The 23374-nt window shown below is 50.2% G+C and overlaps 11 protein-coding genes across 11 annotated transcripts in view; 9 read left to right on the top strand and 2 right to left on the bottom strand.

Annotated features, from left to right (window-relative positions):
• BDR25DRAFT_296713 (kinesin light chain 1) overlaps nt 1–249 on the top strand; it is a gene marked incomplete at both ends in the record, with an annotated part of 3436 nt that extends 3187 nt beyond the window's left edge. Inside the window, one exon of the mRNA XM_033688948.1 lies at nt 21–249. Coding sequence (XP_033541316.1) covers nt 21–249 — 229 coding nt within the window. The remainder of the gene's footprint in view (nt 1–20) is intronic.
• A 1608-nt stretch (nt 250–1857) lies between these two features.
• BDR25DRAFT_361541 (uncharacterized protein) lies at nt 1858–2495 on the top strand (the record flags this gene model as incomplete). The annotated part of the gene is made up of 3 exons (XM_033696435.1): nt 1858–1887; nt 1947–2457; nt 2482–2495. 3 exons carry the CDS (start codon nt 1858–1860, stop codon nt 2493–2495), a joined length of 555 nt encoding a protein of 184 aa, XP_033541317.1.
• A 1811-nt stretch (nt 2496–4306) lies between these two features.
• On the top strand, nt 4307–8236 carry BDR25DRAFT_296716 (uncharacterized protein). The gene is made up of 3 exons (XM_033688949.1): nt 4307–4600; nt 5052–6748; nt 6812–8236. Exons 1-3 carry the CDS (start codon nt 4449–4451, stop codon nt 8065–8067), a joined length of 3105 nt encoding a protein of 1034 aa, XP_033541318.1. The 5' UTR covers nt 4307–4448; the 3' UTR covers nt 8068–8236.
• A 2010-nt stretch (nt 8237–10246) lies between these two features.
• On the bottom strand, nt 10247–12999 carry BDR25DRAFT_296718 (uncharacterized protein). The gene is made up of 6 exons (XM_033688950.1): nt 12571–12999; nt 12490–12516; nt 12255–12429; nt 12171–12182; nt 11582–12089; nt 10247–11503 (listed from the first exon to the last, which is right to left on the bottom strand). The coding sequence occupies exons 1-6, from the start codon at nt 12606–12608 to the stop codon at nt 10254–10256; spliced, it is 2010 nt and encodes a 669-aa protein (XP_033541319.1). The 5' UTR covers nt 12609–12999; the 3' UTR covers nt 10247–10253.
• Nucleotides 13000–13947: 948 nt separating this feature from the next.
• Nucleotides 13948–14798, top strand: BDR25DRAFT_381083 (uncharacterized protein). Its single transcript, XM_033697690.1, has 2 exons — nt 13948–14199; nt 14223–14798. Exon 2 carries the CDS (start codon nt 14442–14444, stop codon nt 14673–14675), a length of 234 nt encoding a protein of 77 aa, XP_033541320.1. The 5' UTR covers nt 13948–14199; nt 14223–14441; the 3' UTR covers nt 14676–14798.
• BDR25DRAFT_319210 (uncharacterized protein) lies at nt 13954–14376 on the top strand (the record flags this gene model as incomplete). Its single annotated transcript, XM_033691802.1, has 2 exons — nt 13954–14055; nt 14140–14376. 2 exons carry the CDS (start codon nt 13954–13956, stop codon nt 14374–14376), a joined length of 339 nt encoding a protein of 112 aa, XP_033541321.1.
• A 355-nt stretch (nt 14799–15153) lies between the features above and the next one.
• BDR25DRAFT_193006 (uncharacterized protein) lies at nt 15154–15606 on the top strand (the record flags this gene model as incomplete). Its single annotated transcript, XM_033684300.1, has 1 exon — nt 15154–15606. A coding segment is annotated over one exon (453 nt), but the record flags the coding sequence as incomplete, so codon positions are not given.
• A 171-nt stretch (nt 15607–15777) lies between these two features.
• Nucleotides 15778–16817, top strand: BDR25DRAFT_242357 (uncharacterized protein; the record flags this gene model as incomplete). The annotated part of the gene is made up of 2 exons (XM_033685781.1): nt 15778–16507; nt 16600–16817. The coding sequence occupies 2 exons, from the start codon at nt 15778–15780 to the stop codon at nt 16815–16817; spliced, it is 948 nt and encodes a 315-aa protein (XP_033541323.1).
• A 363-nt stretch (nt 16818–17180) lies between these two features.
• Nucleotides 17181–17989, bottom strand: BDR25DRAFT_296723 (uncharacterized protein). Its single transcript, XM_033688951.1, has 3 exons — nt 17867–17989; nt 17539–17663; nt 17181–17436 (listed from the first exon to the last, which is right to left on the bottom strand). The coding sequence occupies exons 1-3, from the start codon at nt 17912–17914 to the stop codon at nt 17397–17399; spliced, it is 213 nt and encodes a 70-aa protein (XP_033541324.1). The 5' UTR covers nt 17915–17989; the 3' UTR covers nt 17181–17396.
• Nucleotides 17990–18142: 153 nt separating this feature from the next.
• BDR25DRAFT_346691 (uncharacterized protein) lies at nt 18143–19632 on the top strand. The gene is made up of 3 exons (XM_033694173.1): nt 18143–18430; nt 18610–19165; nt 19264–19632. Exons 1-3 carry the CDS (start codon nt 18261–18263, stop codon nt 19456–19458), a joined length of 921 nt encoding a protein of 306 aa, XP_033541325.1. The 5' UTR covers nt 18143–18260; the 3' UTR covers nt 19459–19632.
• A 2701-nt stretch (nt 19633–22333) lies between these two features.
• BDR25DRAFT_96577 (uncharacterized protein) lies at nt 22334–23115 on the top strand. Its single transcript, XM_033699312.1, has 3 exons — nt 22334–22607; nt 22663–22755; nt 22819–23115. Exons 1-3 carry the CDS (start codon nt 22426–22428, stop codon nt 22940–22942), a joined length of 399 nt encoding a protein of 132 aa, XP_033541326.1. The 5' UTR covers nt 22334–22425; the 3' UTR covers nt 22943–23115.
• Nucleotides 23116–23374: the final 259 nt, after the last annotated feature.

Raw genomic sequence — 23374 nt, forward strand, 5'->3', positions numbered from 1 at the left:
GTGCAGGTGATGGAGATGAGCAAGAAGAAACTCGGGGCCGACCATCCAGACACGCTGACGAGCATGAACAATCTCGCATTCACATGGAAAGGACAAGGCCGTGATGAAGAGGCAATTAGACTCCTGGAAGAATGTGTTTTGTCACGCACGTGTGTGCTAGGACATTTTCATCATCTCACAGTTAATTCAACCGAGGCACTAGCTGGATGGAGAGCAGAACAATCGGGCATTGATAGGGGGGTTTCATAGTAGTAATAGATCAGCCATTGTAGGAAGATTGATATCAATGCATGAAACGAAAGTGAAGCCGGATGTGGCTTAAGTGTACACCCCGTGAATCGCTTATACGGGCCTTACTTGAAAGGCACCGCGAGGCTTGGGGAACTCAGGCATTAAAGCCGCTGACAGTATTAAATCTAAGCTAAGCTGCTTTTAGCTTTTTGATACAGTTAGCTAGATTTTGTTAAAATCCATAGATGAATTTCCAGTCGCTACAACTCCATATTTATCTGTAGGATTGGCTTCTTTCTCTCGGGATAGGACGATCACGTACCTGACTACAGTATAGAGGCCTTTTAGCAGGATGCATTAACTGGACAGTGGTCGCGAGGTTTCGGAAGTGAAGCTGCTGCGCTCAAGGTGAATGGTAGCGTTGCACGGTAAGGAAGGGCCATTGTTAAAATATGATAAACATAGTCATTAATTTAGGATTCAAAGCCGCTATCCTGAGAACATCTATCTCTTTAGCTGGCTGTTGAGCTTGTTGTGTTGGAAAGCTATGGCGGGTTTTCGGCACGCAGTGAGGGACGTTAGTGGTTACTATGTTGGACGAGGGGCTTCTCACGCAGGGGACTGTTGTCCGTGCGAAGGCACGCGTGCGATCGCGGGGCTTACAGGACCACACAGAGTCACAGACGAACAAGGAACAGTCCTGAGTTGCCTCCACATCCGCCACGCCCCTACGGGCAAAGCGTACCTATACTATCTTAGTGTCCAGGCTTGGTGTGGAGCAGGAGTGAGACTACCATACTTGACAAGATCCCGGAGTCTTACTCTTCCCACAGATTCTGGGATCGCACAGGACGTTTTCCCCCGTACTTCCACCACACCCATAAGATGAGAACAGCCCTAATCTACCACCAAATGTGTGGACTCCTTCATGAGTCCCTTGTGTGTTCTCGAAATCATCTAGCCAGCAAAATGAGAGAGACCTGTCATTGTAACTCGGCTTACTTGGAAGTTGTGTCCTCCTTCGAGAGATAGGTTGATCCTGCTAGTCAGATCCCACGAGAAGAATCCCTGTTGATATAAATGACGACGATGAGATCAATGAAATTGCAGAGTACATGATTTGGACAGTTATACATCGTTTGATCTGCGTGACTATGGAGCCTACTGCTTTGTTGCGCATACAGGGATTCGTGCTTGCTAGCGCCCCCTTGTCACATGGGCTTGCTTGCCGGGATGAAGAATAAGCACGGTCCTGTTGCGCAATGTATCCTGCTTCTTAGACAGAGAAGCAATATCTGAGTAAGGACATGTACAGGAGGTTCCGAGGTGGCAAAAGGATTGAGCGCTTTCCATAACTGTTCACCTGGCCCCTATCCAAGCGTCTGGGACTGAAAATGGGTTGTATAGTTGACTTGATGGCTGCATACTTCCGCTACTTTTGACATGGGGCGTCACTGATTTGGGCTTTCTGATGATCGAGCGTTTCTTGGAATCTTGGCTGAAAGTTATATGGCCAACCTCAGTTTTCGAGGTTAGCTGAAAGTACCCAGCGACCTTGCCGGATGCCCTGTTCCATTTTGCTCCTTTGGTATTCATTTTACGCGCCCGAAATGCAGGCAGAGTTATATGACGCAGAAAATATACAAGCATATGACTGTTTGCTAGGCAGTATGTCTATGATGAGGAAATAACAGTTCATGGCTAACTTACAATAGAGGTATCACGCTTGTTCTCAGTCAATGACCTACGGTCATTTTCCTTTACTAGTCTCCCAGTATTTTGCCTCAGTCATTATGTTCATCGTCAGTGTAATGGGAACTGGCGAAGTTGAGGTAAATATTCGAAAGCTGCAAACAGGAGTTTGTATCAGTGCACAAGCCAATGTTTTGAAATATAAGAAAGGTGATGCATGTGTTGGTTGTTGGTTGTTGACTAAATCGCGTCAAATCGCGTTCCATTTTGGTACGGGAGTGTTCCAAACTGATGTCTTGGCACTATATAATATGGCTTGTACAGCCTCTACGATCTTCTCCTCACCTTTATTTGCTACTTTATGCAAACTTCTTCGTTATGAGCCAAGCTCTGTGGAATCAAGATCTTGGCGTCTTGCAGCTCCGAGGATCCTTCTTGCGAAAAAGCTCCACGCGCTGCTGAAGGAACAATCCCTCGGTTGGAGCGCCGTTGAACCGATGGATCACATAACATACAATAATGGCCCAGATATGCGTGACATGCTATGACAATAGAAAGCATTCAGCTCGTAGAATGCTTATAGGGTTGAACTTCTAGCGTGTAAGAGGTAGATGCGTAACTTCAAATTTTCCCTCACACATATCTATCGACTCATCCACCACTCTTCCCTCCACACGTCACCCTCCCGCAATCTCACCCAGACATCCAAATTACTCTCCCACCTCATCTACTGTGTCCAGCATCTATATGAATCAATCGCCTCCCACGGTCCCTCATTGCACCTCCCGGACGCCACACTACAACAATACGTATTGCACGGCGGCAGCCCGCAACTCGAGATATAAAACTCGCAACTGCTGGTCCCCGGCGGTGGCACCCATATGTCGCACAATTTCGTGTTCTTCCAGCCGCTAATATGGATGCAGCCGGTGCCCGTCGTCTCAGTCTGCTAGTACTCGCCGTTTCAGCCGTACGAGCGGACGACGGGGTTGGCATATGCGGCAGCGACGAGGGAGGGGAGGGCAGCGGAGATCTCCATGACGACGGCAGTAGATTTTTCGACGAATGAGTGAGGTATGGTGGAAAGTGGTGGAGGTGAGGGAGATAGCGGAGGAGCGACTACTAGGGATAGATGGATGCGTGTATTTATCTTGAGCTGGATCTTGGTTTGCTCTTTGTCTTCCTTCTTGGGGCTTCTACATTGCGTCTCGTTGTACGTAAATGCGAACGCTCGAGACACTATACCTGCCTTGGTTGCAGACACCAAATGTACGCCCCCAGCATACACACTCCACTGGGAAACATTCTCCCTACAAGGGTGCAGCCACAGCTATTTTAACAATGTGATAGGCGAATCCGCATTCCTTACGCCTAGATCATGCGATGCAAGATATTGCACACAACTACCAAAACCGGTGACATATTTTGTAGCTAGTGCTGCGCCCAAGACAAGGTCGTGCCTGTCCTTCTTAAGGTCCCAGTTATGGTTCCCATAGAGACCCTGCTCTAACATTAGTTGACGTGAGTTGACGTTAGTTCCAGGCTTTGGGTGGGTTCTAAGCCTGGTACCCTGCCGAGCATATCTTAGCCGTAATCGACTTGATAAATGCTTATGGTGGCAACTGCGCGCACCCTCTTCGGAGTTGGCTCTAAGTTATGAGATGTGGAAGCATGAGAAAAGAAATTTCACGTTGAGGATATAAGTGAGTGATTGCACCCCTGTGGCGCGGATTCCTGCTATAGCGTCAAGTATTGCCGGTGCACAGGAAACGAGTGTTGATGTTCCGCTGTGGTGACAATATTCTGCAGTCACGAGACGTTTTCTCAGGCGACATCGCGAATTGTAACAGAAACCGAAAGCTCTAAGAGATCCATTAACCCACCCTTGAGAGCGGTTTTAGAGAAAAAATAATAGAGTTATTGATTGAAATGTTTGCGTGATTCTGACATTTTAGAAGGCCATCCTTCAGAGAGCAAAGAAGCGGCCTTGGTATCTAGTAAGTTAGCCATTGAGCCCACTTAATAAGCACCAACACACAGTTGGCCAATTAGGTAGTATAGCGCTAGAGTCGCCTTGTCTCGCTTTATTGCTATCATGCATATATGATAATTAAGGTCTTCTACGATGGTGTGCGCGGATTCAAGCGCTAGTACGTGGATGCTTTGCCGATGTCACGGCAGAATTTGAGGTGAAGGGGGCCTGTGGCGGTGGATGCGGGGCGGGTAAGGCTGGCGCCAGCGCGAGAAGGGTTGTTTTTAGGTCGTGGTTGCTGGAGTGACAAGCGAGCCCAAACAAACGTGCATGCAGCCGAACTACCCGCAGGACCAGCACCGTCGAAGACCTCATCCCCACGCAAACTCGACATCTCCCACAAGACATAATCTCCAATTGCTTTCCGGCTGTGCTGCCCTGCCTTCTTTGCTGCCGTTCGAGACAATCGACTCGCGACGCTTCTCACCTCAATCTTTAACTCTAAATTCACACAACACACGGATTCCCGACGTCCTAAGCGACGCTTGTCGCAATGGATCGTCCATTGACACCTAATGGTCGCGGTCCACCGCGATACAGAGGACCTCCAGCGTATACTTCAGCGGATGACGAGGATGCAATGCCAAATCATCAGCATGGAGGTTCAACGATGCGCTTATTAACGAATGCGGAGGAGACCTTTATGTATGTTCCAGCTCAGAGCTCTCCTACCTGTCTGCCGTGCTCCACATATGGAGGCTGTATTTTCTACAAGAATTTGTTTACCGTCTAATAGTACTCCTGTAATTTCTGATTCTGCTTCTCTTCTCTCGGGGTTTAACAGCGCTGCGGCAACTGTTGGCGACTGGGGCTCTGCCTCCGATGCGGGAAAGCAAGCTGCTGCCGAAGCGGCCATTGTCGACCTGCTGCGTGAGGTAGAAACTTCTGTCAACGGATCTTCCGACAAGTCCTCCAGTCTTCCAAAAAGAAAGACTCTCAAAGTGCGCTTTGTGCCAAAATATTCTCCTATCAATATTTCTTCTACTTCTATTGCGAGACTTTCTCCAGATCGCCTTTCTCCTTTCCAACGAGCTCGATCTACTTCTCCTGTCAAGAAGGCAAAGGACCCAGGCTTACCTGTGAATGCACCGCGCAGACCACCATCACCTTTATCGCGATCATACCACCCGTCGACAAGCTCGCTACCGCTTTCGAGAGCGCCATCAGTCATTGATACTGCGCCAAATATTCCACCGCCAGAGAATGACTCGCCATCATACGTCCCATATCGTCGACCCGTATCTCCAGAACGAGCATCACCAGCGAGACCATACTCTCCAACAAGGACATCTGCGGACTACGTGAGGCCCCCAGCGTCAAGTGTAGCGTATGAGCCAGCAGATCTAAATGGAAGCCCAAGGCCAGGAACTCCCTCGTCCAAGTATGGGGGACGGCCAGGAAGTCCGAAGCGACCGCTACCTCCCGCGCCGTTGTTCGCTGGCGGTAGGCCCATCTCGCGCGATTCAAATGTGACCATAGATGCATCGACAATACCAATCACCGATGACGATGTCTTCACCGACATTAATGATCGGCCAGAGCTGCATGCTCGCGACTCGTACATGACGGATTCTACATTTGCGGATGAATTCCCTCCAGCGGATGATGAGAAGGAGGAACACTATGGTCCAGCACCAGAGGGCGCGCAGACCCGTCGTGGAGCTCGGTTAGCGGTCATGTCGAAGAAGGAAGTGCGTCTCATCAACGGGGAATTGATTCTAGAGTGCAAGATTCCCACCATCCTGTACAGTTTTCTACCACGCCGCGATGACATCGAGTTTACCCATATGCGCTATACCGCTGTGACATGCGATCCGGATGATTTCGTCGACAGAGGCTACAAACTCCGCCAGAATATTGGAAACACGGCCCGGGAAACGGAGCTGTTTATTTGCATCACCATGTACAATGAGAATGAAATTGACTTCACAAGGACGATGCACGGCGTCATGCGCAACATCACGCACTTTTGCTCACGCACACGGTCCCGCACCTGGGGCAAAGACGGGTGGCAGAAGATCGTCGTGTGCATCATTTCTGATGGTCGACAAAAAGTCCACCCTCGGACTCTTGACGCGCTTGCAGCGATGGGATGTTACCAAGACGGCATTGCGAAGAACCACGTTAATCAGCGCGAAGTCACGGCTCACGTGTACGAGTACACAACGCAAGTCTCCCTGGACTCCGATCTCAAGTTCAAGGGCGCTGAGAAGGGCATTGTCCCTTGTCAAATGATCTTCTGTCTCAAAGAGCGCAACCAAAAGAAACTGAATTCTCATCGCTGGTTCTTCAATGCCTTCGGCCGTGCCCTGAATCCTAATGTCTGTATTCTCCTCGATGTGGGTACAAAACCTGGTCCAAAAGCGCTGTATCATCTGTGGAAAGCCTTCGATACCGACTCTTCTGTCGCAGGCGCTGCTGGCGAAATCAAAGCTGGGAAGGGGAGAGGATGGCTGGGCTTACTGAACCCCCTCGTGGCCTCCCAGAACTTTGAGTACAAGATGAGTAATATTCTCGACAAGCCGCTGGAATCTGTGTTTGGGTATATCACGGTGTTGCCTGGCGCTTTGTCCGCGTATAGGTTTCATGCGCTGCAGAATGATCATACGGGTCATGGACCTTTGAGCCAGTACTTCAAGGGCGAGACGTTGCATGGTCAGGATGCGGATGTGTTCACAGCGAATATGTATCTTGCTGAGGATCGTATTCTCTGTTGGGAGCTTGTGGCAAAGCGGAGTGAGCAGTGGGTGTTGAAGTATGTCAAGAGTGCGACCGGCGAGACAGATGTACCAGGTAAGCATTCCCAATTCTCCTCTCATCTCATCTCCTTCAATTCCACTAATCCTCCTCCTTTAGACGCCGTCCCCGAATTCATATCTCAACGCCGCCGATGGCTCAACGGCGCCTTCTTTGCCGCTGTCTACTCTCTCCTCCACTTTCGCCAAGTCTGGGCCACCGACCACACTATCTGGCGTAAAACCCTCCTCCACATCGAATTCGTCTACCAATTCGTATCGCTTATGTTCACCTTCTTCTCGCTCGCAAACTTCTATCTCACATTCTACTTCATCGCGGGTTCACTGGCTGACCCCAAACTCGACCCCTTTGGCCACAACATTGGAAAATACATTTTCTACGTGCTGCGCTATACATGCGTTCTGCTCATCTGCATGCAGTTTATCCTCTCAATGGGAAACCGCCCCCAAGGCGCGAAAAAAATGTTCCTTACCTCCATGGTCGTGTACTGTGTCATCATGGCATATACAACCTTCGCCTCCATCTACATCGTCGTAATCCAACTCCGCGACCCAAAGGCGCCAAAACATATCGGTAACAACGTATTCACCAATCTCATCGTATCAACCGCCACAACCATCGGCCTGTATTTCCTCATGAGCTTCCTGTATCTAGATCCCTGGCACATGTTCACCTCCTCTGCGCAGTATTTCGCCCTCCTCCCCTCATACATCTGCACACTCCAAGTCTACGCTTTCTGTAATACGCATGATATTACGTGGGGCACGAAGGGCGATAATATCGCGAAAACGGATCTTGGGGATGCTAGAGCGAAGAAAGCGGGTGGTGGGGTTGTCGAGCTAGAGATGCCGAGCGAGCAACTGGACATCGATTCCGGGTATGACGAAGCGCTAAGGAATCTCCGCGATCGCGTGGAAGTCCCCATTCCAGGGACGTCGGAGGCCCAAGCCCAGGAGGATTATTACCGTGCGGTGCGGACGTATATGGTTGTTGTGTGGCTAATATCTAATGCTATCCTCGCGATGGCGGTCAGTGAAGCGTACTCCGGCTCCTCAGTCAATGATAACTTTTATCTAAAGTTTATCCTGTGGGCAGTTGCGGGACTGGCGTTTTTCCGCGCGTGCGGGAGCAGTGCATTTGGCATTATCAATGTGGTGAATAGCGCCGCCGAGGCAAGGCTGAAGTGGCAAGATAAGATGAATAGTAAAACGGGACTGGGAGGTGGGAGGGGGAAGAAGTTTGGTGGGGGTTGGGGAGGCGGAGGCGCGAGTTGGTGGAGCGGGAGTGGGAGCTGGATGAGTAGTAAGGTTAGTAGTTGGGCGCCGAGTTCGTGGAGTGGGAGTAGGAGAGGTTGAGGAATTGTTCGGGAGATTGGAATGGTTGTGAAGTCGACTTGGGAATGGATTTGATAGGGTGTATCATGAAGTGTAATGATTCATGGCTTGTGGTATTGGCGTTGAGGGGCTGCTTAGATACCTGTTTGTGCTAGGTAGGTATTCGGGCGGCAATGAAAAGGTCTTCTCTTCCCCACTCTCTTAGATTCGTGAATCTCTGTGGGATGTTACACTATGATGAGCAGACGGAAACGGTAAGAGTGTAGTATTAAAGCGCAAGGACGAAGTTTAGGAACCTTACTAGTAAGAAAAACAAATCAGGATGGTATATCTCTTTACCAATTTACAGCACCCCTAGCCGACAAAGAATAACACATCAGACATCTCTAGCTCCCTGTCTTCAAACCTAGAGTGAGATCCTTCCGTCTTTGCTAAACATATCGAATAACTAAACCCACCTCTTCTTAGACCTCAACACATCCTTCATTCCAATTTCCGTTGTCCTTTAAATCAGTCATTTTACACCCACCCCTTTCCATCAAATGACAGAACGATTACTCAATCTAAGATTCCTGCCCGTGACTAGTCATGCGTGATCCCCCCAACTTCCTTCCGTTGTCATCAGAGTGACGTGAATTCGCAGTCTTAGGATGATTGATCGGTCAGTAACTGGCTACATCAGGGAAGTAGTGGTTTCTGAATTGGGCTAGAAGGGTAGAAGGATAAACACTTGGGGACTTGTGAGGTACTTCACCGAGGTGGGGGGGAGTTTAGAGGGACTGGAGGGGTTGAGGACAAGTTAGTAAGTAGTAACGCTAGATGGATGAATGAAGAAAGCAGAATGTAAGCCGGGCGTTCGATTCGGGGGTGTATAATGAGATGGATTTCTTTGGGGCTATGATACCTGCTCAAGGACCTTCATGGATGAATAGATTTGAGTTCTATCATCGACTGTTGAGCATCATTCCTTGCTCTTCTTACTAATATCCTCACATATAATCTCTCATAGCATCGCCCCTCACCCCCAATCACCATGTCTACCGAATCAATTTCACCAATCACAATCCCGCATTTCGACTCCCCCTTTGTCCTCGCCTATATCCGCGGCCTTAAAACCATCCCCCTCCCCAGCGAATTCCTAACCCAAATCCATGCCTTCGGCAACAGCCTCGTCGAAATGCACATGTAGAAAGACGAATGGAATGGATGGAACCGCATCACCGGTGTCAAATGCATTCGCGCAATCGTAGGTTGTCTAGGCACAAGCTAGCCCCGTACCAAGGTCGCGGCATTGGTAGATGGAATGGAGCAAACGCGTCCAACCAGTTCCGTTGAGCAATGTTACTCCCGTGGAGCGAAGTTGCCGTGGGAAGACTTTTACCGCTCTGCCGGAATAGATAGTACTGCGTATTCTTGCACCTTCACAATCCTCGACGTCAAGGCTGGGGAAACCGTCTTGGTCGGAGGAGCGAGCGTCGACAATCAGTCAAGCGGCGCTGGATTTTGCCGCGAATGCTGGCGCCAACGGTACAAGCACAACTCGCTGCGCCTCACGGTTTCCCGTGCTGGAAAAATGGGCGCTGTTAAGGTTAATTTCGAGAAGCTGGATCTCGGTGCACAATTCTTTCTGTCGACGTCTACGCCCTTTGGTAATGTCCTCAATCTAATCGGCAGCTCCGTCCGGCAGCTCCGTCCTTATTGTATATATTGACCTCACGTGGCCGTTTAGTCGTATCCTGCAGGTGGGCTGGCTAGGTAGACTAACGCCGGTCAAGGATTTAACCCGATGGTGGAGAGGAGTTCGAGGTAGCGTTTTACTTGTTTCATAGTATGGTACTTGGAAGTATGGAGTGTCCGGCGGAGGGGATTTCGTTGCAAGAGATTGTGAGGAAGATTGAGAGAGGGGAGTGGGAGGCTAAGTGGGAGGAGATTGAGAAGCTGCATCAGTTGTTAGATAGTCATGACGCTGTTGGAAAGATTATTGCTAAGGGCTAGAGGGTTGTGGGAAGTGGAGGGGATACATTGTGAAATTAGCCAATATGTAATACTAGAGCTTTAGTTAGTGGCATGTTAGTAAGGGGAGTATCCTTACATCCACGATGCAGTACAGCCAAACACTTTCGCATCTTAGAACCTGCCAGTGAGAAATAGCTCTCTGGAAGAATATTATAATCTACCGGAAAGTGAAGAGCTCTTAGGACTATCCATCACCCTCCTTTCCCAACAAGCACTCCCCCAAAATACCTCTCTACCTCCTTAAACCCCTCCCCACCCAACTCTCCCACAAATCCTACATACTGATCTGGCCGCGTAACAAGCACACACCCTGTCTCCCTATCAACCCCATAATTCCCATACGCATCCCCATACCCCTCATGGTAGCTCTCATCATCCACAAACACGCTATTATAATCCCAGCCAGAATGCTCGTCAAACGGATGCAGGACCTCGGGGAAATCTCGCAACAGCTCTGTATCCGTGCGTTTCGCCGAATGCAGTGTTAGAACATCAATGTTTGTATACAGATGCGGTTTCAAGAATGTCGAGGAAGCGAGGGCGCCGCAGAATGCATTGAGGCGCTCATTCTGGGCTGGCGAAAGTACGTTTCCAGCGAAGACGATAAGCCGGAAACGTCCATCACTCTTCAACCGCTCTTGGAAATGCCAAGGTCGCGCATCCGACTGGTTCAACACTTTGAAACTCGGGAACCGCATTCCCATTAGCACCTTCTTCGCCAACTCTTGCTTCCCGCGGACCCTAGATGCGGAGACATCAGTCCCATCTCCTTGTTGTGCGGCATTACCTTCTTTAGCAACGAGCATGCTAGCGCCGTAATCAACCGACAGTCCCGATGCGAACAGGTTCCCTTTAATGAACGCGTCTTTGAAATCAGCCATGCTAACGCCACTTTCATCCATGACATCCTTGGCCGGTCTACCGGAAAACAGCCGTGAGAATTTGTGGTCAAAGTTGATGAGGTCCTGTGCAACGCGTCGTCGTTCACTCTGGTATGTTTTCAGAATCTCGGGTTTCGCAATCCCTTTGACAACGAGACCGAGCTTCCAGCCTAGGTTGAACGCATCTTGCATACTGACATTCATGCCCTGTCCAGCCTTTGGTGAGTGCGTGTGGACTGCGTCGCCGGCTAGAAAGACTCGGCTTCTGGAGTCAAAGTTGGTGCCGACACGTTGCCCAATTTGATATGCAGTCCACCAGTCGCAGTATTCGTACGTGATTTTATAAGGGGAGAGGATCTTCTGTGCTGCGGTGATGATGGTGGTTGGGGTGATTTGGGATCTGTCAGCACGGCCTGAGGCATCGGGCTTGATTTCATTGAGTTGGATGTAGAGCCGCACGAGCTTGTTTTCGCGGGGGATAACCATGAGAGAGCCTGAGGAGGCGCTGTGGACGGCACAGCGCATCCGGATGTCTGGGAAGTCGGTTATAGGGATTACATCTGTGCACTGTTAGCAAATCGAATCGCTTACGCTTCATCTTCCACGAACTCTTCAAGGGAGGTATGGAGAAGACATACCAAGCACACCCCAGATAAAATCTGTCGGTTCCCCTTCTAACTGAAACCCCAGCTGCCTCCTCGTCCAACTATGCGCGCCATCACAACCCACCATGTACTTTGCTCTCACAACCTCCGCCGCGCCTTCTTTCACCTGACTCTTTCGAATCAAATCATCTGTATCATCTTCCGCAAGATTGCTTCTAAACATCCCATCCCTGACATCATTTCCGTTTCCATTACTCTGCTGCGCCGGCGTCGCCTCCTCTTCTGTCAAATGTCTCAATGTGACTTTAATCGGATAGGAATCAGCCGAGTGGTTATCGCACAGGGTTTCGTCGATGGAGAGGGACTCGGGGAGAACGGCGCGCTCGACCGAGATGGGGGGGTCGGAGTACTTCTTGATGTGGTCGAGGAAAAAGCGTTCGATGCGGCCTTGATGTAGGACGATTTGCGTGAAGCGGGACAGACCGACTGGGACATCGGGGATACGATCAGAGCGACGTATAGTACCGTCCGCACCTGGGTTCTACGCATGGTAGGCAGTGAGTGAGTGCTGGGCATGAGAAAGACGTTGCGAGTGTCGTATAATAGTGGGCAAATGACATACCCACATGCAAATCTAATAAACCAACCCGTCAGCGAAAGTCCCGAATTCCAAGTACTCCTGATCACAGAATCCGACGTTACATACCTCAATCATATGATTTGCCTCTTTCCAAGCCCGATCCGCAAACCCAAAGCTATCAAAGATTTCCAAACTTCGCATCTGCAAGCCATCAGCCTGACCAGAAAAGATCTTTGTACTGCGTTTGTCCACGATTCGAGCATGGATTCCGCAGCGCGCCATCCATGCTGCCATCATCAGGCTGCAAAAGTTCCTGTCAGCCTTGTATCCCCAATCGTGGGTGTTGGGAGAGTAAACTTACCCGGCAGGTCCGGCGCCAATGATAAGCCTGTGACGATTTGAGATTAATTGGGGGAAGTAAGGGGTAGAATTGAGGGCTTACACGTCGCATTTCGATTCTGGAGTCGATGGAACTGTCATTATGCAAGGCAAGCTGTTGATTTTTCAAGGATTTCTATCGATTTGCTGTCGTCACTCTGTTTTATATGCTGCCCCTCACGAGACGGACTGCAAGAGTAAGACTGACAAAATCCCTCCTCTTGCACCATCAAACGGGGTAGACCGAAATATATGCATCCGCACGGCACAGCTCTACGCCCAGAATTCTGTTCACCGCGGCAATGAACATCGGGGTCCAAACAAACACATCTTTGGTGGTGAGGAGTGGGTCACGGATCCCACTGCGGGCATCTTACCCCACTACGCGCCAAGCGGCCGGATGATGCACTCGTGTTTGGATGTCTCGAGACTAGGGATTGGGTAGAGCGGAATGCAGGGCGAAAGAACGGAATAGAGGGGCGTTCAAAGGATGTGATAAGCGCTTGCGTCGGGAGGCCCGAGGTTGGAGGAGGGGCGTCGGCTTCGGCTTGGGGTTATGCAAGAGCTTGCCCATGCGGCGAGTGTGGAGGAATAAGCGGGGTTTCTATGTTGGGTAAGTCGGGGTAACACGTGCTTGATGAGGAATCTGGAGTGGTAAATATGCTTGAGAGGCGATATTTACGCGATTCTACAACAGGATCATAGGCTTTCCACCTCCTTACGCCCATATTGTAGGGATGGATTAAAAGTATCACGTGGTTCACTTTCATCTCGATACCACCTTGGAAATAACTCTACGTAGTTATCCGTATAATAAATAAAATCGGTAGTGACGTAAATCCACCTTTCCGAAGAGATCTCGTGTTAACAAAGAGGCTTGAGATTCAAAGTATCAATGGGCAAGTGCGGAACCGCAACCGCTGGAGTATCGGAAGACGGCAAGTGAGCGCTAAGTAAGATCGGCCATTTGTGACTGTTGAGCAAATGCTTGTACTGAACCTCGATTTTACCTGTATGCTCACCACAAAGTATGGGCGGATGGAAAGCGATATTTATCGTCCGCGTCCCGGATCGAATGCTAGGGATGTTAGATTCCTTATGAAGAATATTAAAAACGGCCAAGCGCGTGAAGGAAGAGGGAAAGGGAGGAAAGAATGCGAGCTGGCTATAGAGCAGGACTCTTAAGATGTAGGGGTGACCTCCTGGGAAGCGCGAAAGAGAATATGTGAGAGATGAAGAAAAATACACCTTGGACCAACGACGCTGACGCAGTTTGAGTACACATCAATATAGCGCTTAGGACAACGTCATAACAATTGGAATTCCTGCTCCAGCAACTTAGAGATGTGTGTAGAAAACTACACCTCCTCAAGGTGCAAGCTTCACTCCAGAACATTTCAATAATCCTTTCACATCTACCTTCCTCTGATCCCCAGGACATCTCAGCATGACTGCCAACAACTTCGACTTCAAAATCACCATTATGGCGGGGGGAGGCGGCAGAATCGGGAAAGCCATGTCTGAATGGGTTATCAATGTGGGGAAGAAGGTCTTTATCATCGGCAGCACGAATCCACACTGACGCCTACTGTGATGGAAATCGAAGCGGCAGCTTACTACCCATTAATATTAGTTATTAGTGACATCTCGTCGATCCTGGCTTTGTAAGAAAGACCATAGCTGGGTATCCGGAGTCAGCTGGGTATCCGGAGTCAGCTGGGTATCCGGAGTCGGCTGTTTTGTCAACGATGCTGGTTTCCAGAGACCACCCGAGGTCCTCAATGACGATGAGACTGAGTTGCTGAAGAAGGCGGATCAGGAGATCGATATCAACATCAGGGCCCGCTTCATCTGGCTGTCGAGCTACTGAATTACTTTAAACCGAAGCCGAGCGCTGTGGTAGTTAATGTAAACTCAGTGTTGGGCTTCAATTCGATGAGTAATCAACCCAGTGTACAATGGGACAAAGGCCTAGTTGCATTCTGGAGCATGACGCTCCGGACGCAGCTGAAAGACACGAATATTAGGGTGATAGAGATCGAGCCTCCGACTCTAGCTACAAATCTCTACCGAGAAAGGAAAGATCCGAATGATAACAAGAAGATCAAGAATCCAAGAGCGATGTCAGTCGAGGGGATCATTGAAGAGATGACGAAGAAGAGGGGGTGAGAATATTGGGGTGAGAATATTGGGGTGAGGTCGGGTGCTCGGTTCATCCCATAGCAGAAGCAGGCGTTTGGAAGGATTATGCAGAGATGGCGCACCGATTTTGAATGGCAATCGTGCGATGTGTGTCTGAATAATGATGGCTGATGAATTGAAGACTAGCTCGATAAATGAATTATAGAGGTTCGATTTGCTGAATAACAGGGCGATGATTAAGTCATGCCGCAAGAACTGTACGCAGGGACGAGCAGCGACTCGGTTGTTCACTGCGCCTTTCGTCGAAACCGTCTCTGAGGAGGAAAGACGAGAATGGCGCGGACAGCACTTGCAAAGTGGCAGCCCCGCCAAGTGTCTAGCACACGCTACAACTCGTGCACCCCTGTCACCTCTAGCTTTTGTTTACGTCCCATCCCACTTTCGCCGCCTCATTACCTCGACACCCTAAATTCTTCCCAGCACCCAATACAATCCACGCGCAACAATGGCGCCCCGCAATCCCGTCGCAAACATATCCTTCACCGTCGACTCTGCCTCCGAGGACGAAATGGCACGCGACGTCAATTCCTTCCCGACTCCAGACTCCAACACCGAGAACAAGGTCCCGGCGCGCAAAGGACGCGGAAAAGCTGCGCAAAACGCAAAACCTGCACCTGCGACAAAGAAAATCGCGAAAGTGAAGGTTCCGGCGCGTCGAGCTAGTGGCGGGTCTGTGTTGGGGGTCAAGAAGGAAAAGGCAGCAGTTACAAAGAAGTCAGGCCCGAGGGCCGGCCGCAAAGTCCTTGCCGAGCGCCAGAATACGAATATGAGTGACACCGAAGAGGTGGATGAATTCGAAGGCGAGGAGGAGATAGTAGGACCAGTGGCGGAGGTTAAGGTAACGAGGCGGGGACGACCGGCGAAGGCGAAGAAGGTGCAAGAAGAAGATGAGAGCGTGACTGAGATACCTGCACCGCAGAAGAAGGCGCGCAAAGTCGCTGATGCAAAGCCAATTGCGAAGGCTGCGGCTAAGACGAAGGCTGCGACCAGATCTAAGCCCTCGAAACGCGCCTTATCTCCCAAACCAGAAGCCAAGGTTATCCCAGAAACCCAGCCGGAACCGGACCTAATGGACATCGAAGAGTCGATTGAGGTGGACGAGATTCCCGAGACTCTCCCTCCCCCACCTTCACGAGCCACCGCCCGTCGTGCGCCTCAACCATCCGCCAATCAACGTCAGCCGGCAGCAGCACACCGTCGAGCAGGAAGCGCGTCGGACTCAGAGCGAGATCCAGCGTTGAGGCGAAAGCTAGGTGACATCACCAGGAAGCTAGAGGCCATGACAACCAAGTATGAGAGCTTGAAAGAAGTCGCAACATCCGGCAAAGACACGAACTTCGACCAACTGAAGCGAAAGACAGAACAGGCTTCCAAGGACCAAGACGCTATCATCAAGGCGCTGAAACAGCAAATCGCCGAATACCAGTCCCGAACCTCAGACATGTCTGCCATGAAGAAAGACGTCACAAAACTAGAGAAGGAGAATTCTCGCCTCGCATCCGAGAACAAGACACTCACGAGCTCCCTGTCCTCGGCACAGAACGAGAACAAGGCACTTACCGCGAAGCTGGCAGCGGCCCGCTCCTCTGTCCCTCCTGAGTCCAAAAACGTCCCTGGAAGCGCCGTAAAGCCGCGCTCAGTCGTACTCCCCGGTTCTGCGGAAGCCGCCAAGGAAGCACAGCTCCGACAGCTCAAAGAAGACCTCTACAGCGACTTGACCGGCCTGATCGTCCGCGGCGTGAAGAAAGGCAGCGAAGGAGAAGACGTGTATGATTGCTTACAAACTGGTCGCAATGGAAGTAAGTCCGGTTCCCCTCCACCCTTCACCCTCCACTGCACGTTATATTCCACCCTCCCTAGCGTCGCATAACCTAACATGTCCTATTCTTAGCCCTCCATTTCCACCTATCAGTCGCAGCAGACGGTGACAACTATGACGATACCGAGTTCGGGTACTCACCGCTATTGGACGAGAATAGGGACAAGGATCTGTTAGATATTCTGCCAGATTATCTGACTGAGGAGATTGCGTTCCCGAGATGCCATGCCTCGAAGTTTTATATGAAAGTTGTCGATTGTATGACAAAGAAGGTTGTTATTGAGGAGTGAGCTGCTGCAGGCTATGAAAGAGGCTTTGGAGTGTCATGTCATGCATGTAATGACGAGAGTGAAGGCGGAATGGTGATGGGCAAGGTTTGAATTGGTGTTGGGGCGGGTAGATGGGCTGGAATGGACTAGTGCTCCAGGTTTGCTTCGGAGTTTGGGCTGGTTTGGATCGCACGGGTGATGAACGATACCTGGCGTATGGTTAACGATCTTGGACAGCACATGTTTATGTTCCCGGAGTGCTGCTGTGGGTTCTTTTCTAGTATCTGAGCTTAATCCAACAGACTCCTATTTTCAATACGAGAGAGTCGGGGGCCGCGAGGTAGCGTGGCGTGTGGTGTTGCGTGTGGAGAAGTTGTGCAGTTCCGGCGATGTGATGGCTTTTGGTACAATTGCTACTGTATCTACAGTTTTACATTCCCTCACCGGCATGGATGCATCCGTCTATCCGAGAAACTGGTATGCGGCTGGCGGACCTTGCTCATCATCATTCAAGTTCTCCCCAATTCGCAATCTCATCCCATCCATCCCATCCGTTTCCATCCCATCTTCTCCAATACCATCGTCTCCTGTCGTCTCAGCCTAGTGTTTCTCCTCCCCCTGAGCCTTCTTCACAAATTCTCTGCAAAAGCGTTAGCCATCCACTACTGCCTGCATACTCTTATTCCCCCATCTCTTCCCGCTCTCCGCAGTCAAACCGAAAGCGTGGGGACGTGCAACGTACTTTATAAAGCTCTCCTCCTCCTTACTCTTCGCATTGATTGGCGGGCCTTGGTTCGACTCGGCTTTCTTACCGCCCATAGAGAGATATGCGCCGACAAAGGTAGTGCCGAGGGTGGCCATTGCGAGCTGTAAAAGCCCACCGTTAGCGCTTACATATATTGTGGTAAATTCCCCCAGCGCGACTGTTTACAAAATAGTAAAAAAGGATCGTGGTGGAAAAGGAACAGGTGTGGCGTTGATGATGTGAGGATTAGAGTGAGGTTCTGGAGTGGAGCTTTTCTGCGCTCGGCCAGCGGGAATCCGCCTGCACCGAAGAATAGGGTACTCACGACATGCGATCCGACCTGCCGGCCAGCAATCGTGTACATAGCAACCATAATTGCGGTTTCTGGGTAGGAGTTGGGCGGATGGGTGGGAATGGATGGCCAATGGCTGCGGGGAGGTCGGGTCGATGAGGTTGTTGTTCAACCCGCCGGAAGCTTGACGGTTGAGGATTTTGGGATGAGTAAGCAACTACACCAGCCACATATGTGGCGGAGAAATCAGCCACTCGGAAGAAGGGACGTCACCGAGGCGGGGAGCTTCCGGGAGCTCCATCTCTACTTCCCGAACATCGAAACGCGGCAATTCTTTGACCACTATTCTTAATCAAATTGTCTACATTGTAGGATAGGCGCGCATACACACATAGTATAGAAGAGCAAGGATACAGGATTCTCCATTATGGTGAAAGACGACAAGAAACTCTCTGCAGAGGTCGAGGGCATTCCACACGAACGCACCGGTCAGCGTCCCGATTTCTCGTCGCCTCCCCTGAGAAAGGCTTTGCCGAAGGACTTGCAGGATACGTTGGATAGTGAAGAGAAGCTGTGGGCAACGCTGTACGAGGGGAAGTAAGTCATCACGCCCTTCCTTCTCGGAGAGTTTGAAATGGAAGATGCAGCACGCGAGCAACGCCTGGACAACCCTAAATCTCTCTCTCTCTCTCTCTCTCTCTCTCTACATTCTCATCACACACCCAGCACTCTTGCAAATGTGCAGAACGAGCTAACTAACATATTCATCTTCCTAGAGCGCAAGAATCCACAGACACATCTCTCCGCTATGCTGCCTATGCCTCCCGTATCCGCACTATAATGCTCTCTGCCCACCGCTATGTCGCTTACACCTCTGACATCGGGGAATCTTTTCGACCCGTCGCACACCCCTTCCTTGTACGGGGCGCCTACGCCGTCTCCTGGGTGTATCTGACCGGAGATGTTGCGTATGAGGGGTATAAGGCTTACTTGAGGAATCAGCGGGTTTTGCATCCCGAGCTGCATGGCGGGAAGACCGTTGACGATAGCCAGGCTCAGGCGCAGAGCGTTTGGCAAAAGGTCGTGGGGAAACTAGGCGGCGGGGAGAGCACCGCGGGAGTCGGGGTTGGAGGTATTGGTGGGGGGGAGTCGGTACCGGAGAGAGTCCCGGCGATAGAGGACTACAGAGCTGTGATGGCGCAGAGGGCGGTATTTCAGGGATTGGCGAGTATGGGATTGCCGGCATTTACGATTCACAGTATTGTGCGGTATTCAGGACGCGCGATGAAGGATTTGAAGAATAAGACACTGAGGACGTATGGGCCTATCGGGGTAAGTCTAATGTTTCCTCCCGCCGATTAATCTGCTTTCCATTTCCGTATTTTGGTTGAGAATTAAGCAAATCCGAGCTAACTTGGATGGACTTCTAGCTCGGTCTAGCAGCCGTCCCCTTCCTGCCCTACATCTTCGACAAGCCAGTTGAAGAAGCCACCGAATGGGTCTTCTACCATGGTTTCAAGGCTGTTGGCGGACCGGAAGCCGTCGAAGGAAGGCCGTCGATGGGGAATAAGCATCTGAGGTTTAAGGAGTCCAGAGAGGGAGCGGCGAAGGAGAAGGAGCTATGATGACGGAGAGGGTGGTATCGTTATCACTGCTGCTCATGATACAACGTATACCATGGCTTATGAATTGTACACAGTACTCTGTACCGTAGATGGGTGGTATACCATTCATCTCGGCTCTTCTCGTCTCTTCTCGTCTCGCTGCGCGGGCGTTCAGCATGTATATATGAGAATCAGACTCTTCTATAACTACCCCTTTGGAGCTTTTTGTGAACACTTAGCTGCTCGTGTAGAAAGGTGGTGATGGCATCAACACATTCGGGATGACGATTCTGGGGAGCACACATGATTCAAGAGCCCAGAAATGTCAATTTCTTTCTATACCCCGCACACATCTCTAGGAGTCTTCACGAGCTATCCCTTACTGGACGAAGAAGAAGGAGAAGTAGAAAAAGTCAGTTCCATCTCAGCACTGCATCGATGTTGTGCAGCCTCAGTCCCGAAACTAGCATCCCCATTTTGCTTATCATTTCTGGTAGACGGTTCTATTCTTCTAGTTCTCCGCTTTCGCCTAGTAGGAATCCGGGGGCGTGCAACTCACTTTACTCGAGTTGTACGGTACATGAGATCATACTGTCCCAGCCGGGGGCGTACTGTCTACACCTGCCGTCGGCGAAGCTAGGACAGCTAATAACATATAGAATTCCGGACTCTATCGACCTCACCCCTTAGTCTGCAAGGAATGAACTTACAAGTATAGGTGTGTTCACCTCAACTGTAGAACGATATCAAGACCGGATGGACTTCCTTGGAGACTTAGATATTGGAGGATATTGAAGCAAGCATACACGGAGATTCAGGCTCAGATATAACTATCCAACGTTAGTCTGTAGTTAACTTAACGTGTTCTACCCCAAAGCTTACCAAAAATGGGGAAAACTGTACCTTAACAACTCAGCACCGGCGTAATCATAAGTATTAATTTTTAGCCCCCAATCTTCAGTTAAGTTGCTCAGTCTCCATACCATAGTGTCCTTGACCTTCGGACGTTTGCCATTGGTCGCAAATCAATGATCTGGGGCGGAAATCCTCGTCGATTAAAGTCTGGAATTCACTGAACAAGAGACTGCTCCTCGACAAGTTATCGCTTTCAATCAGCTGATATTGTCTCGCGTTTGGGTAGGATACCGCAGAAAGGCACGCCTGAAGGGGCAATTCTGGCACGTCGTACGCAGCTGTAAGGGAGCGTTTGGATTAAAAAGGGTCTCTTTTAAAAGATAGAACAGCACGCCTAGTCTGCCTTCTTTTAAAAGCTGCAGGGGTTGCTGGTGGAGAGGCATGGTCAATAGGATGATAGGAAATTGGCGGTAGGTTTAGTGGGGTGCGCAGCTTCCTGTGAAGCTATTAAGAGCACCAGATGCAAGAAGAATTGAGTTGATTGTTAAAGGAGTGTACCTGAAGGTCTATTTATGTAAAGGAGTATGGTAGAAAGCAGGCTGATTATCAGGCAGCATGTGGGTATAGTAGGCGGCTGTGGTGTCATGTATGCAAGCAAGCGATAGAGCTTGGAGAGCTCCGTAACTGCAAACACACCCCAGGTTGAATGAATTAAAATGAAAGCTGTATACAACACCGAAATATTGGTAGACAATTTGTATAGTAAACAGTTAATGGGATGTGTGAAGCGAATAGGTAGCTATCTCGAGGCACTGTATTCGAACATCTCTTGGGAGAGGAAATCAGAGGTATTGATACACAACCGCCGCTGCTGCGTGGACAACTTTAACAACGAGGAACTTCCCGGAACACAATGCCTCACCGAGAAATCCGGCGCCAATGAAGCCATTGGCAATGGGGTGGCGTATCAGCGGTCAACCACGGTCAACTAATGGATGCTCGTGGGTACTGTCATTGATAATGCCTCCAGTGACGGGCGGAAGATCTCCTTTGGCATGGGGTATGACTATATGCTCGACGTCAACATCGACATCGACATCGAGGATGGCAAACCGTTGCTGATGCTGCCTCAAAGTCCAAGTGGTACCCACACTTATCAAACTAAGATGACAGAACAGAACTGGCAACCCAGGCTCCTTACTAGAATGAAGAGGACGATGCACAGAACTAGGACTTCTAGCACTCCTCAGGCCTTCCAGGGCTTTGCTACCCAATGCTGTATCATCATAAAAAACCGGCCACCAATATCCCTCCAGATGTGGACAGGATCGAGGGATCCATGATTGTGAAATGGACAAATTGCATCATAGTTTCTTAGGAACTGGACTTGTGGAAGGAATTCGAGTGTACAATAAGCTCGGGTGACGGCGGCAGTCGGGCTCCTAGACTTCAGAGACAAACGAGATATGGAGTTGAAAGAACGTGGACGCCCAGGAAACTTGAAAAAGGGAGAACAGAAATGGGGCTCATTCTCAACCCCGGATTGTATCTCCTTTCTCGCCGTATTGCTCCGCTAAGTCTCCTTCGAAGGCCTTGAGCAAGCCCTCACAGCCTCGAAATTCTGCCAAAAGCGAGCACCGAAATATCTACATAGGCGCGGTTCCAACTTGACAGGACGTTATTGTGCGGTTGCCTTCTGAAAAGAAAAAAAAAGGCGCGTTCACGTGCAACCCGTGCCCTCAACACCACATCCTAGTGCCTCTTGGAAAACATGTTTCCTCCACCTCGCAACCCAAACTAATCCTACAACCCACCAAACCTGTCTAAATGATCTCGCATGTTGGACGACATCAACCAACCACCGCGGACATTGCATCCAAAAGCAGCGAATCAAGGTGTATAAATGGCTAGCGCCGGTCGTATCCACGCGTCCCCAAGGCGGACTTTGAGGGTGCGGCGTGGCTGTGCCATATGATTCCGAGCCAACAACCCGCAGACCCACCGAAGTCCTAACTTCCATCATCGTCACCTGAACCAAACCTTACTTCTCACCTCTTCACCTCCTTAATTCTCAGGCCCTTTTTCCTAAGGCTCTAATATTTCTTTTTGGTCCATACAGACGATGTTGTGAAAATGCATCCCCTCACCCTCGTTAGTCTTCTCGCTTTCTTCTGGACAACTATTGGGATTGTTGTCGCCAGTGACACAGTCGGAGAAAACCGCATCAAAGTCTTTCTCTTCGCCGCGCCGGCTTTCTTTCAGGCTTCTGAAGTCGATGCGGGAAAGGATATTTGTGTGTCTTTAGGGAATAATCTGTTCGTCGCATATTTGGAGCGAAAGAATACACGGAGAACTGATTGTTGGTCGCAGAATTGATGGGAAAACCCAATCCATTCTTATCGGTGGCGCTGATGTCGATGCTGTGTGGGCGAGGAAGGATCATTGGAGTTGCACGTTTTATGAGTATGTGATGGATCCTTGCCGCTTTGGCTGGATGATGGATGGATCACGCTAATCAGGGGGTAGTAATTACAACTGCGAAACTGGGCCTACTCGGAACTTGACTTTTGTCGACGGCGTAAATAGCCTCGGAGGCGTGGGGTGGCAAACGAAGATCCACAGTCTAAAATGCGGCGTCGATTCCGATTGAGAGTGAAGGCGCGCCGATGTTGGAATGGAAAGCTGGTCTGTTGTGGTTGGGAGTCTGCTTGGGGCGAGGAAGATGCGAATGTTTTGAGAGAGCTGGCCAGTTTCCTAGTTCTGGACACAGCTCGGACTGTTCAATGACCCTCTATTGGGCTTGAACCGCGTCCCCGAGGATGATCACACCCCCACCTAGCCGACACCTACACTCGACATAACCCGCCTTATGGACTCAGACCCGTAAAGTATCACCACGCGCTTTACACTGCCCATGATGGTCATCTACCCTGGACGCTTACTCGTCGCAAAGCATGCATCAAACCAATTCATACTAGGCTACCCACTGGTCCATCATGCTCACCATTCACCACCAAACCCAAAAGCTACCCTGCATGGCGCGTAGTCGAGACTCGTTTGGATATGAGGGTACGAAAAGGTT

Source organism: Lindgomyces ingoldianus (assembly GCF_010093535.1).
Source record: "Lindgomyces ingoldianus strain ATCC 200398 unplaced genomic scaffold BDR25scaffold_45, whole genome shotgun sequence".
In the NCBI taxonomy this organism is placed as follows: Eukaryota; Fungi; Ascomycota; class Dothideomycetes; order Pleosporales; family Lindgomycetaceae; genus Lindgomyces; species Lindgomyces ingoldianus.